We start from the raw sequence: 12877 nt of genomic DNA, 5'->3' as shown, positions 1-12877 counted from the left end.
TGCTGTTTACAACGTTACTAGAATGCCTTCTCATCTGGTTCCCTAAATGGTCTGTAGGACAGGAAGATGCACTTCACTAGCTGCCTCTCACATGATGTTGGGGGGAGGGGTCTCTTCATCTTCAGGATTCGGTTCAACCACACTCCCAAGAGCAGCCAGTGATTCTGTGACCCCCCTCCCTCTAGCCCCGCAGGGCAGCAAGAAGGTCAACAAAAAAAGGCCAGACCAGAATCCAGCCTTGACGTGGGCTCATCCTGAGTTGCATCTTCTTTGCTCACTTCCACCTCTCTACCCACTTCCCAGTCTTCCGGAAGAAAGGGGGAGGGAAGGTGGGATGAGGACTGTTAAAGAGGAAGATGAGGAAGATGAGGGATTAGTTACAAAGTTGGGGGTGGGAGTTTGCTATAGGTGCAGAAATAGGACCCAACAAGGAGTTTGAGGGGTTTTGTGTGTATGTGTGTTTTGTTTTCAGGTTGATCTAGCTCAAAAAAGAGCCTAGAGATCTAGAAATCTGAGGGGCAGAAGTGGCAAGATAGGAAAGTGGGTGGAGAAAAGTAGGGCTGGATCACATGTGGAGAGAGGGGGGCTGGAAGAAATTTGGGTTAGAGGAGCTAAGATATTAGCATATCCTGCAGGTACCTCAAATCTGATATAAAACTGAATTCATTATTTACCCCCTTCCTAAGCCTGCTATGCTTCCCACATTCCCTATCTCATTGATTAAGAGAACCACTCCCACCAGGAAAAGTGGGCATCCTCCTAGTCTTCCCTCCTTCTAACCCTTTTTCCTATGAGTCATTAAATAAATCCTACCTGCCTCTCAATAATCTATGGATCCTGATCACTGTTGTCATTTCCCACAACCACTGTCCTAGTCAGGACTGGCTACATTATTTGTGGTGTCCAGTGCGGTAAGTAGTAAGGAAATTTCAACAAAGAAGCCCCATATTTCACTAGTTAAAACCAAATGAGTAGGACTGGAGGCAAGGGAGGAAGTGGCTGAGGTTGGGTAACTGGGGAGTTTCTTGTTCTTTCAGGTCAGTATAATAGGAGCAGAGCACCTCCTGTCTGAAGCCTGACTGCCCACCAGAAAGGACTGTGCTTTGAGTGAGTTGAACTTCCGCTGAAGAGAGATTTGAAGGCTGGGAGACTCAGGTGAGTACTTTTGTGGTGGATATACTTTTACATTCTCTGTCTCCTCATCTCCCAGGTGGTAAAAACAAACAAACAATAAAAAACTGAGGCCTGTTATGTGTGTGTGGCAGAAGGGACTACAGACAGAAAGGACTATTCTGAATAAAAGAGGAGAGGGGATTTCCGGGTGGTCTTAAAGGACAGGGGAGAGTATCTGGATGGATATTGAAAAGGCCTGGAGATTGGAGTAGACAGAAACTTCATAGATAAAATGGATAAATATTTGGAAAAATCTTTGAGAATGGGAAAGAGGAGATTGGGGATCTTGGGATGAAAAGGCTTGGGAATGGCTCTGGAGCTCCTGTAACAGTTCAGGTGCCCAGAAGCCCAGAGTTATTCGAGAGATCTGAGTTCAAGGTCGGGTTCTGACTCCCTCTTCTCCCCACCCCTTTTAGCTTCCATCATGTGGAACACTTCTGACGTCAACTTCTCCTGCTACCATGAGTCTGTGCTGGGCTATCGTTACGTGGCAGTTAGCTGGGGAATTGTGGTGGCCGTGACGGGCACCGTGGGCAACGTGCTCACCCTGCTGGCCTTGGCCATCCAGCCCAAGCTCCGCACCCGCTTCAACCTGCTCATCGCCAACCTCACAGTGGCTGATCTGCTCTATTGCACCCTTCTCCAGCCCTTCTCAGTGGACACCTACCTCCACCTGCACTGGCGCACCGGTGCCACCTTCTGCCGGGTCTTTGGGTTCCTTCTTTTCGTATCCAACTCTGTCTCCATCCTCACCCTCTGCCTCATCGCCCTAGGACGCTATCTCCTCATTGCCCACCCTAAGCTCTTTCCCCAAGTTTTCGGTGCCAAGGGCATAGTGCTGGCACTGGTGAGCACCTGGGTGGTGGCTGTAGCCAGCTTTGCTCCCCTCTGGCCGATCTATATCTTGGTGCCCGTAGTCTGCACCTGCAGCTTTGACCGCATCCGAGGCCAGCCCTACACCACTGTCCTCCTAGGCATCTATTTTGTGGTTGGGCTCAGCAGTGTCGGCGTCTTCTATTGCCTCATCCACCGGCAGGTGAAGCAAGCAGCACAGGCACTGGATCAGTACAAGCTGCGCCAGGCAAGCATCCGCTCCAACCATGTGGCAGGGGCAGATAAGGCCGTGCCTGGTCGTTTCCAGGAGCTAGATAGTGGGCTGGCATCCGGAGGACCCAGCGAGGGGATTTCATCTGAGCCAGTGAGTGCTGCCACCACCCAGACCCTGGAAGGAGACTCATCAGAAGTCAGGGACCAGAGCGACAGTAAGGCAGCTAAGCAGATGGCAGAGAAAAACCCTCCAGAAGTGGCTGCCAAGGCCAGGACGACTAAAGGAGCCCAGAGAGCTCAGGACTCTCCATCAGACTTTGGGAAGGTGACCCGGATGTGTTTTGCTGTGTTCCTCTGCTTCACCCTGAGCTACATCCCTTTCTTGCTACTCAACATCCTGGATGCCAAGGTCCAGGCTCCCCGAGTTGTCCACATGCTGGCTGCCAACCTCACCTGGCTTAATGGCTGCATCAACCCTGTGCTGTACGCAGCCATGAACCGCCAGTTCCGCCAAGCCTATGGCTCCCTCCTGAAACGAGGGCCCCGGAGTTTCCGTAGGTTCGATTAGAACTGTGTCCCCAGTCACCAGAATATGGGATTGTCTCTTCCAGAACTAAGGTGACCAGCTGTTATAGGAAGAGATGAAAGTGAGACCTGTGGGAACTTTCATGGACAAGCACCCCCCAAACTCCCCAAACCAGGCCTCTCCACCCTTCACTCAACATTTCAGCCCTAGGCTGCTCAAGATGCATTATTAATTATTAATAAATGAATTCTATCCTCTTCATATTCAGGTGTGATCTGTGGGGAAGAAGAAAATAGGCCAAGGTTGGTTTGCAGCTGGAACCTAATAGTTGAGGGTTTGGGGGGGACATAAGTCAGAGCAGGGGCAGGAAGCAGAAGACCTGGGACAGCCTTCAGCTGAGGAGTTTCCAGGTATAAATCATGTGAATTGGTTTAAGAGGATTAGCCTGCCTCTTTTTTAAAAAAAATCAATTACCATTAGCTTCCAGGTAGCACTAGCAGTAAAGAAAGTGAAGTCGCTCAGTCATGTCCAACTCTTTGCGACCCCATGGACTATAGCCCACCAGGCTCCTCTGACCATGGAATTTTCTAGGCAAGAGTACTGGAGTGGGTTGCCATTTCCTTCCCAGGGGATCTTCCCAACCCAGGGATCAAACCCAGGTCTCCCGCCTTGTGGGCAGATGCTTTACTGCCTGAGCCACCAGGGAATCCCAGTAAAGAACCCACTTGCAAATGCAGGAGACATAAGACACACCAGTTCGATCCCTAGGTCAGGAAGATCCCCTGGAGGAGGGCATGGCAACCCACTGCAGTATTCTTGCCTGGAGAATCCCACGGACAGAGGAGCCTGGTGGGCTACAGTCCATAGGGTTGCAAAGAGTCAAACACGACTGAAGAGATTGAACATGCACACGCACCCTTAGCGGATGCCAGAAAACCAATTCTTTTTTTTTTTAATATTTATTTATTTGGTTGTCACCAATCTTAGTTGCAGCATGAAGGATCTCTCCTTGTGGTGCACCGACTCCCTAGCTGTGGCGAGCTGGCTTAGTTGCTCTGCAGCATATGGGATCTTAACTCCATGAACAGGGATCGACCTTGTGTCCCCTGCATTACAAGGTGGATTCTTAACCACCGGGCCACCAGGGAAGTCCCTATTAGCCTGCCTTTTTGTTTAATTCAAACTCCAATATTTTGTTCACCTGATGCGAAGAGCTGACTCATTTGAAAAGACCCTGACGAAAAAAAAAAAAGAAAAGAAAAGACCCTGACGTTGGGAAAGATTGAAGGCAGGAGGAGAAGGGGACGACAGGATGAGATGGTTGGATGGCATCACCGACTCAATGGACATGGGTTTGGGTGGACTCCAGGAGTTGGTGATGGACAGGGAGGCCTGGTGTGCTGCGGTTCATGAAGTCGCAAAGAGTCAGACACGACTGAGTGACTGAACTGATTTAACTTCCCAGAAATGGCTCCCACCTCTAGCTACTGCTTCCAGGATGCCCCATCACAATAAACAGGTTTTTTTTTCAACACAAAAAAGTTTTGAAATCCAGCTTTGATAGCCACTTCAGTGAGTCCAGCCCCCTGACCCTTACCCTGTCCAAAAAGAATGGACATGGGGGAGAACTGCTCGCTCTGTGGAAATGGAACTGAGCTTAACCAAGGCAGTGGCAGGCAGGCATTCTAGCTGCCCTAGCAGGGTCACACTGCTTGGAGTTAATTCACTCGGGTCCTGGCCCCTCCTCTTCCCTCAGACCTGCTCTTGTCATCCTGGGTTACAAAAGTTACAAAAAGACTAGTTAAGAAGGCCCAGGGGCCAGGCTAAGCGGATGTCACACCACTCCCTTCCTCCAGTGTGACCGATATCCTGTCATCTGTGTGCACGTGCATGCACATGCATGAATTCAAAGCACCTGTGGCCACCAGGTGACGCTGGTTCTCTGTGTTTCCTTTCTGGCTTCCCTGTGAGGACAGAACATATCAACAAGACAGGGAGCCCAGAGATCCTGGCCAGCAAGGGCGGAGAGCCAGGAATCCCCACCCCTCCTTTTTGCCCAAAGCTTAGGAAGAAAAGTGAGGAATTAGACACTTATTATTATGAGATATTTACTGTCTACCTAGCTGGGGTGAGGGGAGAAGAGTGGGCACTGTGAATAGAATGTGAGAGTCATGTTGATGGTGACACTGCTCTGGCTGCAGGTATCCCTTCCCTGCCCCTAAGTCCATGGTTTGAGAGAACAAAGTCCAGAGAGAAGAAGATGAGAGCAGAAAGAACCATAGTCAGGGTGGACAAATTGACATCCTCACGTTCAACACACCTCCAGGGCCCAAGAGTTGTGCTTCCTAATAAGGAACATGTATTTTTGAGCATCTTCCTTCCACAAAAATTACAGCAGCCTGTACTGAATCAAGTTCAGGTGACTGAGCTGGGGGTCCAGACAGGTGGGGTGAACAGCCAGACCAATAAAGATCATTGGCCTGGGAGTATAGATATCAGGGCTCCAGTCAAGGCTCTCTGATAATTTGTCCTGTGACTAGGAGCAGGAATCTGAATCATTTTGGACCTCAGGTTTTATCATCTGTACAAAGATGCAGGTGGGGGTGCACTCTTATCATATGCCTTTTACTGTCCTAAATCCTGTAAATATATTATTTTGCATAATCTTTACAAAATTTACCATAAGGTATCTATTATAATGAGCTTCCCAAGTGGTGCCAGTGGTAAAGAATCCACCTGCCAATGCAGGAGATGTGAGAGACTCGAGTTTGATCCCTGGGTCAGGAAGATCACCTGGAGGAGGAAATGGCACCCCACTCCAGTATTCTTGCCTGTAAGAATCCCATGGACAGAGGAGCCTGGTGGGCTAGAGTCCATGGGAGTCACAAAGAATTGGACATGACTGAGCATCTGAGCATATCTATTATAATCTTTTGCTTAAAAAATAAATAAATAATGCACAAATAGGGCAAGCCATTTGTCTAAAGTCCAAGGGTTAGTAAGTGATATGATCATGATCTGAGACCTGAAAGTCTGACTTAAGTACCAGCCTACATGTCTAACCACAGTAAGACCAAAACTTTTCTATAACTAGAATCAAGTGATCAGATGACCCCTAAAAATCCTTCCTGCTCAGACCTTCTAAGATTCTCAAAGTTGAGAGTTCTCTGAAGGGTTGTAAAAGGCTTCACTTTTCATATTCTTTGAAGGCGATTCAAAAGCTTCGGCAAGTAGAAATGAGCAGCAATAGGGATTGAAGTTAGACCTCAGGAGGGACTTCCCAATCCTCAGTCACTGGAAAAAAATGACTCAAGAGGACACGGGAAATCCGAGAGTCTGAGACCAAAAGGGACACGTCATAGCGAGAACGCAACCCCCTCCTCTCTCACCCTCAGCGCCCACACATATACCCCACGCCTAGTCGCCATAGGCGCTGAGTGAGGGGAAAAGAGAAGGAAGATTATGCCTCAGGCTCGTTCTCTTTCTTGCGTGTGTGCACGGCGCGCGTGTGTCCACGCACGAGGTCCCTCGTGGTGCGGAGCTCACGCGTATCTCGGGCAAGTGTATGCATTTGTCTTGGGGAACGGTTTCACGGGGGCCCTCCTGAGGGTGTCAGTGTCGGTCTCTCCTTTTTCTTTATCTCTGTCAGTCTCCCGCCGGAGCCCCAGCTCTATCGCTGACTTTCTGACGCTATCTCTCAAGGCTTCTCTTTGTCTCTCTCCATCTGTCCGTCTCTCCTCTAGGCTGTCTTCATCGCCTGTACCTCCGTTATCGCCTTTTTTTCTCCGCAGCTCTTTCTCGCGCGCCTGCCCCCGCCCGCTCTCCCCACGCCCCCTCCCCTGCCCCCCGCCCCTGCAGCTCTCGCTCGTCCGCACACTCTCTTTCTTTCTCTGTCTCTTACAGGCAGATTTATGGTCAGCCCAGGGCCTTTCATTGGCCAAGCGCTGACAGGACTTGATTTAACGCCGCCTCTCATTGGCTGATCTTGACAGGCCGATTTACGAGTCACTCTACCATTGGCCAAACCGCCTTAGCTCTGATTTATGGCTCAGTGGCTGCGGGGAGTGGGGGGCGCCGCTTGGGGAGTGAGGACGCCCCTCCCCTCTGCACCGCTTCCGTCTCCCTCTCCCCTGCTTGTTCTCTCCTTGCTCTCCCTCCCCTCCTGGAACCGCATTCCCTATACCTATTCCTCAAGCTTTCTCCTCCTCTTTCATCCATTGGGAGAGGAAAATGGGGTGTGATGGTGGTAGGAACTGAAGCAGATGAGGGGGTCTGAAGGGGTAAATAGGACCTGAGGAATCCGCGGGGTAGGATGGGGTGCAGTAGGGAGAGAAAAGGAGATTGGAGAGGGAGAGAGAATCCTGAGCTGAAGGGGAAACTGAGGAGGCGAAGTGAGTGACAGAGGAAAAGGAAGACTGAGGAGAAAGGAAGGCCCAGGGAGAGAAAGGGAGAGTCCGAGGGGAAGACTGAAAAGGGCGCGTTTGAGGGGGCTAATGGGCAGAAGCGGGGAGATGGGGGCACTGAGGGGGACTTTTCTTTTCAAACCTCACTATCCAGACAGAACGAGAGATGAAAATTTCCTCTTCAGACAATGGTTCTGAAAAGGGAGAGACTTGGAGAAGCAAAGGCGTAGAGAGGGGCGCAGGAAAAAGCTAAAAGGTAATAGCAAGGAAAGAGGGATGGAGAAGAATGGAGAACTAATCGAGAAGACAGAACTAAGTTTGTTTTTTGTTTCGGGGCGGGGAGTGAGAAAAGGCTAATTCCTAGAGAAAATATTGAAAGCCACAACTCCTCCTCCTCTCAACTAAGACCCACGGGCGTCAGCCTGGGGATAAGTCAGACACCGCCCCCAGGAGATGTTCGGCTTCCTCAAGGCTGCAGTAGGCTCCCCTTCCCCACACCTCACTCCTCCCCTTGCCCACCTCCCCAGTTAAATTTATGAGTTCAGGGCTGGCCTTCAGGAATTAGGAATATTTATGCTTCTTTGAGAGTGAGGTTTGGAAGGTGATAAATAAGGGGCCGTGGGTGGGGGGTGCAGCTGGGGGCTCCTATTTTTAGCGTGGCCACTTTCCCAAGCCCCCCACCTACCAGTTCTCTCATCTTGAGCCAGAGAAGGGAACACTGAGTGAGGTGAGGAGTGGGTTTCAGATATCAGGAGGGGGCTTTGACTATCCTGGAAAGCCTCTCAGAGGACTGCAGAGCTTTGCAGCAGAAAGGATTGAAGGCTGATGGGGGAGGAACTTTCCAATCATCCTGGCATTCTTATAGCCCCTGGAGTGCAGTTACAGCATTTTCTGCAGAAGATGGAGAGAAATGGGGAGAAGCCAGTTTCCCCTGTTACCCCCTAAACTCAGTTGCTGAGGAATAAGAAAGAGGAGCCAGTAAATGTAGAGGCAGGTTTCTCTGGCTTGTCATTTCCCTCACAGAGAGAGGAAGATTTGAAATGCCACCCCACCACCACCACCACAGCCTGGGGCCCTGGGTAAGGAGGCTAGGAATGTAGGGCTCAGGGCATCTCCTAGGAGTCTCAGCCTATCCACCCCCACTGCTGGCTGAGAATTAAAAACAGCCAGTAATTCAGGATACCCCTTGCCCTGGGCCTCCAGGAAATGAGAGAGGGAGAGAGGATCTTCCCTGTGGATCCACATGACTTCTCCAGCCCTCAGCTCTAGGAGCCATGTCTGTGACCCTCAGCTCAACTGGAGGGCTTGCTCTGGGCTTGGGGAGGTAGTGAACAAAGACAGGGGTCCCTGATATAGAGGGGCCTAAAGAGAACAGAGGGAGCTAGGGAAGAGCTGCCCCCTCCCTCCACATGTACACAGTGGGCCTCCCATCCACTCTGGCCTCAGCAAGGATGGCTGCACATAAACACACACACCCCCCCCAGACTGTGCTGCCTGGAGTGGGAGAAGGGAGGGAGAGAAAGGTCTAGACTGGCCCTTTAAGAGCCACTTAGGGTCAGAAAGCCTGGGCTACAGAGAGGGGAAGGAGCTGATGTCAGAAGACGGATGGGCAGCAAGATGGGGATTGATGCTAATGGGGGAGTTAAAGCTAAGTACCCAGACACTCAGAGGGCAGAACTGCAGATCTGTCTTCCTTATGCTCACCGCCCCCCCCTCTCCCCAAACCAGGGCTGTAAATCTGCCTTCTCAATTGGGGGAAGGGGGAGCCAGGAAAAACGAGATGCTGGAGATGCTCACTTCTCCCTTTTCCTGTTTTTTTCCTTACCCTGTGCAAATCCGCCCCCCCCACCCAACCCCAACCCCTGCCCCACCATTCTTTTGTCCTTTCTCAGTCTCTCCTCCCAACCCATGAGCCTTTCCCACTGAAATTTCCAAAATTGGGCTTTCCTTTGAGAATTGAGAGGATGGTTTCAGCTTGCAGAAGAATTTAAAAAGAAACCACAAGATGGTCTCCTTCATCAGCCCCTGGGTAGGAATGGTTTGGTCGGGCTGTGTTAAGAGACTGGTAGACAGACTAGAAGCTCCTAGTTGCCTTGGTTTCTCTTCCCTCCATTCTTTTTTCACTTGGAGGTAATTCATTCGAGCATCCTTCTCTTGGAACAGTGGGGTGAAGGCAGAAAGCAGGATGTGGTGGGGGGGAGGGACAGGAGTTGGAAGTGGTACAGCTTCAGAGTTGGGTTTTTGGAGGCCTCTGACATGCTGAGATTCTGGAGGGCTAGTGGGCCTCCAAGGGCGGCTAGGGAAGCTGCAGGAGCTGTCCACTGAAAGATATATGGTCTAGTTTCTCGGAAACTCCTGGATCACACCATTCCCTCTCCTTGAGCACACACCCTGCCTGCTGAGTAGAGACAATTTCGGGCCAATAGTCTATTTACTGTAAAGGCAGGGTCCAGCTGCTCCCCATCCTCTCAGTAGGCAGTGGGGGATCTCAGGGAGGCAGGTCTTCTCAAAGGGACTGGAACTAGCAAGTGTTAATTGCTCAGTCGTGTCCGACTCTGACTCTTTAGACTGCAGCCCGCCAGGCTTGTCCATAGAATTCTCCTGGCAAGAATACTGGAGTGGGTTGCCATTCCCTTCTCCAGGGGATCTTCCAGACCCAGGGATTGAACCCCGGTCTCCTGCATTACAGGCAGATTCTTTACCATCTGAGCCACCAGGAGCTAGTTACCCTTGGGGAATTTCATTTCTTCCTTTGATTTCAGGTGAGATGGTATCTTCCATCTTTCAAGACCCACAGTCACCTTTTTCTCCCTCTTTGTTGGCAATCAGGGCCTGTTCTGGAGAAGTCCCTCTAGATTGGGGGATACCTCTCCATCTCATTTCATCTGTTGCATTGCTAAACCTGAACTCCTTTCTAGTCCAGGAAATAATAGGAACCTGATTGCTACCTGGTTTCCAGATCCTCCCCAATATCCATAAGACATTCATCTCCCTTCTTCCCTTCTCCCAGGTTGTTCTTCAGAGGCCTAAAATCACCTGAGGCCATCCTCTCTTTCCTCAATCTTCAGGGAAAAGGAGAAACCAAGGTTTGAGTGGGGGAAAGGGCGAGGGGGCGAGAGTTGTGAGCAGGAGCCACTAGAACCCAGGCTTTCCACCTCCCAGCATCTGGCCAAGCACTCCCTCCCATCCAGGGAGGTCAGCCATTGCCCTCAGCCCTGGTCTCTGGCTGCTTCTCTATCCTGGTGATAAATCCTGTCTTTGTCTCCCCTCCAACGCAGGCCCCAGGCGGCTGGGGGTCAGGGGCTGGGGGAGGGGTCAGTGCCGAGGAGGGAGAGATACAAGGAGAGTGGGAGGAGAAGATGGACGGGAGCAGCTGGTGAGCAGGCATGGGGGTGGGCAGTGAGGTGATGGGGCCTCTTGATGCTACAGATCCTAACTGCACATTCCAGCAGGCCTGCATTCCAAGTGAAAAAGCCTGGATTCCTTGGAATCCTGGAAATACCTTGGGGATGGCTCCTGGAGCATCAGGAGTACTGGTTGAGGGGTGTATAGGTGTGGGGTGCCTCAAGGAAGGAGGTGGCTGAAAGAAATGGGAGAATAATATTGTGGGGATCATCTCTACCCTCACCAGACACCCCTCTACGCCTGTGCCCTGTATTCAGGCACACAGACGGACAGACAGACACTTATGCACGCATACACAAGATTTATGGCCCAGCAGTGTGAGGGGGCCCAGGAGGGTCAGTCTGCCCCTTGCCTGGCCCCTCCTTAGCTGCCTTCTCTTGCTATGACTTCCCTGTCTCCATCTTTCCATTCTCCCTGCTCCCAGCTTTGCTCTCTTTGTGTGGGTTTCTCTCACGCAGTTTGCTCTGCTGGCTTTCTGCTAACCCTCAACCCTCTTTGTGTCACAGTTATCTTTTTCTCTCTTTCCATCTTTCTGTCCCACTCCTTCCACCTCTTCTACTTCTTTGGACACTTCATCTACCTGTCTTGCCTCTGCTGTTCTTCAACTCAGCCATCCTTTACCCCACCCCCACCTCAGAGCTCTCTGTCTGGCCCAGGGGGACTGTCAGATTGCAAAGAGGGATGGAAAGGAGAAATGAGTGACTTTGTATGAGTCTCTGCTTTGGTAGGAGGTCTGGGATTATATTGTGTTGTGATATGGGACGGATGGAGTCGGGGGAGGCCAGGTGACTGTGAGGGAAATTCAACAAATGGAGGAGGGTGAAATGGGAGGGAAGAAAGATTAATAGAGAAAAGATACCGAAGGGCAAACACTGAAGAGAGAAGGGTAAGGACTAAGGGTTCCCTTTAAGTGTGTGTTTTGGATAAGTCTGAAGGGGAGGAGCTGAAGGGCATTTACTGAGTCATATTGAGACACAGATCCAGACAAGATCTGGAGACCCAGCCGGAGACGTGGTATCTACCAGGCAGCCACAATTCTGAGCTCTCTTGCCTACCTGGGGAGGTCTCACAGGCCTCTGCAGTCAGAGTGCTAGTTCTCTCCCCACTCACCCCCTCCTCCCCACCTCACCAGTGAGAATGACATCAGCTCTGGCTGCCACTGTCCTCAGCCCAGCTGATGTACTCTCCCATGGGTGAAAAAGAGGCCAGTCACCTCTGCCCCACCCATTCATTCTCCAGTCCAGAAGCTGAAGCTTACGCAAGCCAGCACCCTGGGGTGGGAGCAGGAGGCTGTACCAGGTGGAAAAAAGTGGGAGCATGGGCACCAGGGGGAGAGCGAGGAACTGGAGGGGGCGCTGAGGAAGAGGGGCTGTGGCACTAAATCACCCTGTAGGGGGGCTCCCTCTGCCTGAGCTCAGTGGGGTGGGGAAAGGATAGACATTTGGGGAGGGGGGAGAGAAGAATAGGGAATCGCCACATCTGGCAGGCAGGTGTCTGGCACTATTCAGGCTCTAGTCACTTTCCCAGCCAAAGGGGAGGAGGGGGAGACAGGAGGGAGGAGGGGTTCCCAGGGTCCCCTGGGGAAGAGGGAAGGGCTCACAAACAGAGACAGAGGCCCAGAATCAGACAGAAAAAGACCAAGGGAAGGAGAGAATCAGACCCTACTCCTCAGTCTCTGCTTCAGTCTGTGCTGGGCGAGGGCTTGCTCATTGTCCTGAAAGAACATTGTTGGCTAGAGGACTGTGTAGGCCAGGGCACCAGAGTTCCATTCCTAGTGCGAAACAGAAGGCAGGAAAAGTTCACAGCAGGCCAGGCTGGGAAAACAAGCTCAGAGAATTCCAAGTTTGAGAACTGGACAGAACACTACTCTCCACACCACTGCTGATCTTGTGCATACTCAGTCGTGTCTGGCAGCCCCCAACTCTCAAATCAACATGCCCCCAACTCCAGCAGGGTCCATGTTGGGTGATGAGTAGGAGGATTAGGGTGTAAGTGCAAGTCCCTCAGTCGTGTCTAACTCTTTGGGACCCCACGGACAATTTTCAAGGCCAGAATACTGGAGTGGGTAGCCTTTCCCTTCTCCAGGGGACCTTACCAACCCAGGGATTGAACCCAGGTCTCCTGCATTGCGGGTGGATTCTTTACCAGCTGAGCCACAAGGGAAGCCTGGAGGATTAGGGTGGTAACCTTAATGCCTGAACACTGCTTTTCCCCCAGCTCAGACGGGCAAGACAAAAATCCCTAGCCCTTATCCAGCACCCTGTACCCCAACTCTCAGTGCAGGATTGCAGAGTGCTATACCCAAGCATTTTTTTTTCCTCTC

At 51.4% G+C, this 12877-nt stretch overlaps 1 protein-coding gene across 1 annotated transcript; it reads left to right on the top strand.

Moving 5' to 3' along the window:
* The first annotated feature begins 1037 nt into the window (after positions 1–1037).
* GPR84 (G protein-coupled receptor 84) lies at positions 1038–3007 on the top strand. The gene is made up of 2 exons (XM_043446909.1): positions 1038–1155; positions 1590–3007. The coding sequence occupies exon 2, from the start codon at positions 1598–1600 to the stop codon at positions 2786–2788; it is 1191 nt and encodes a 396-aa protein (XP_043302844.1). The 5' UTR covers positions 1038–1155; positions 1590–1597; the 3' UTR covers positions 2789–3007.
* Positions 3008–12877: the final 9870 nt, after the last annotated feature.

This window comes from Cervus canadensis, chromosome 25 (assembly GCF_019320065.1).
Source record: "Cervus canadensis isolate Bull #8, Minnesota chromosome 25, ASM1932006v1, whole genome shotgun sequence".
In the NCBI taxonomy this organism is placed as follows: domain Eukaryota; kingdom Metazoa; phylum Chordata; class Mammalia; order Artiodactyla; family Cervidae; genus Cervus; species Cervus canadensis.
This window is presented reverse-complemented; position numbering and strand designations above follow the sequence as displayed.

Coding starts and splice junctions, on each gene's coding strand:
- GPR84 (XM_043446909.1), top strand. CDS start 1,598: ATGTGGAACACTTCTGACGTCAACTTCTCCTGCTACCATGAGTCTGTG.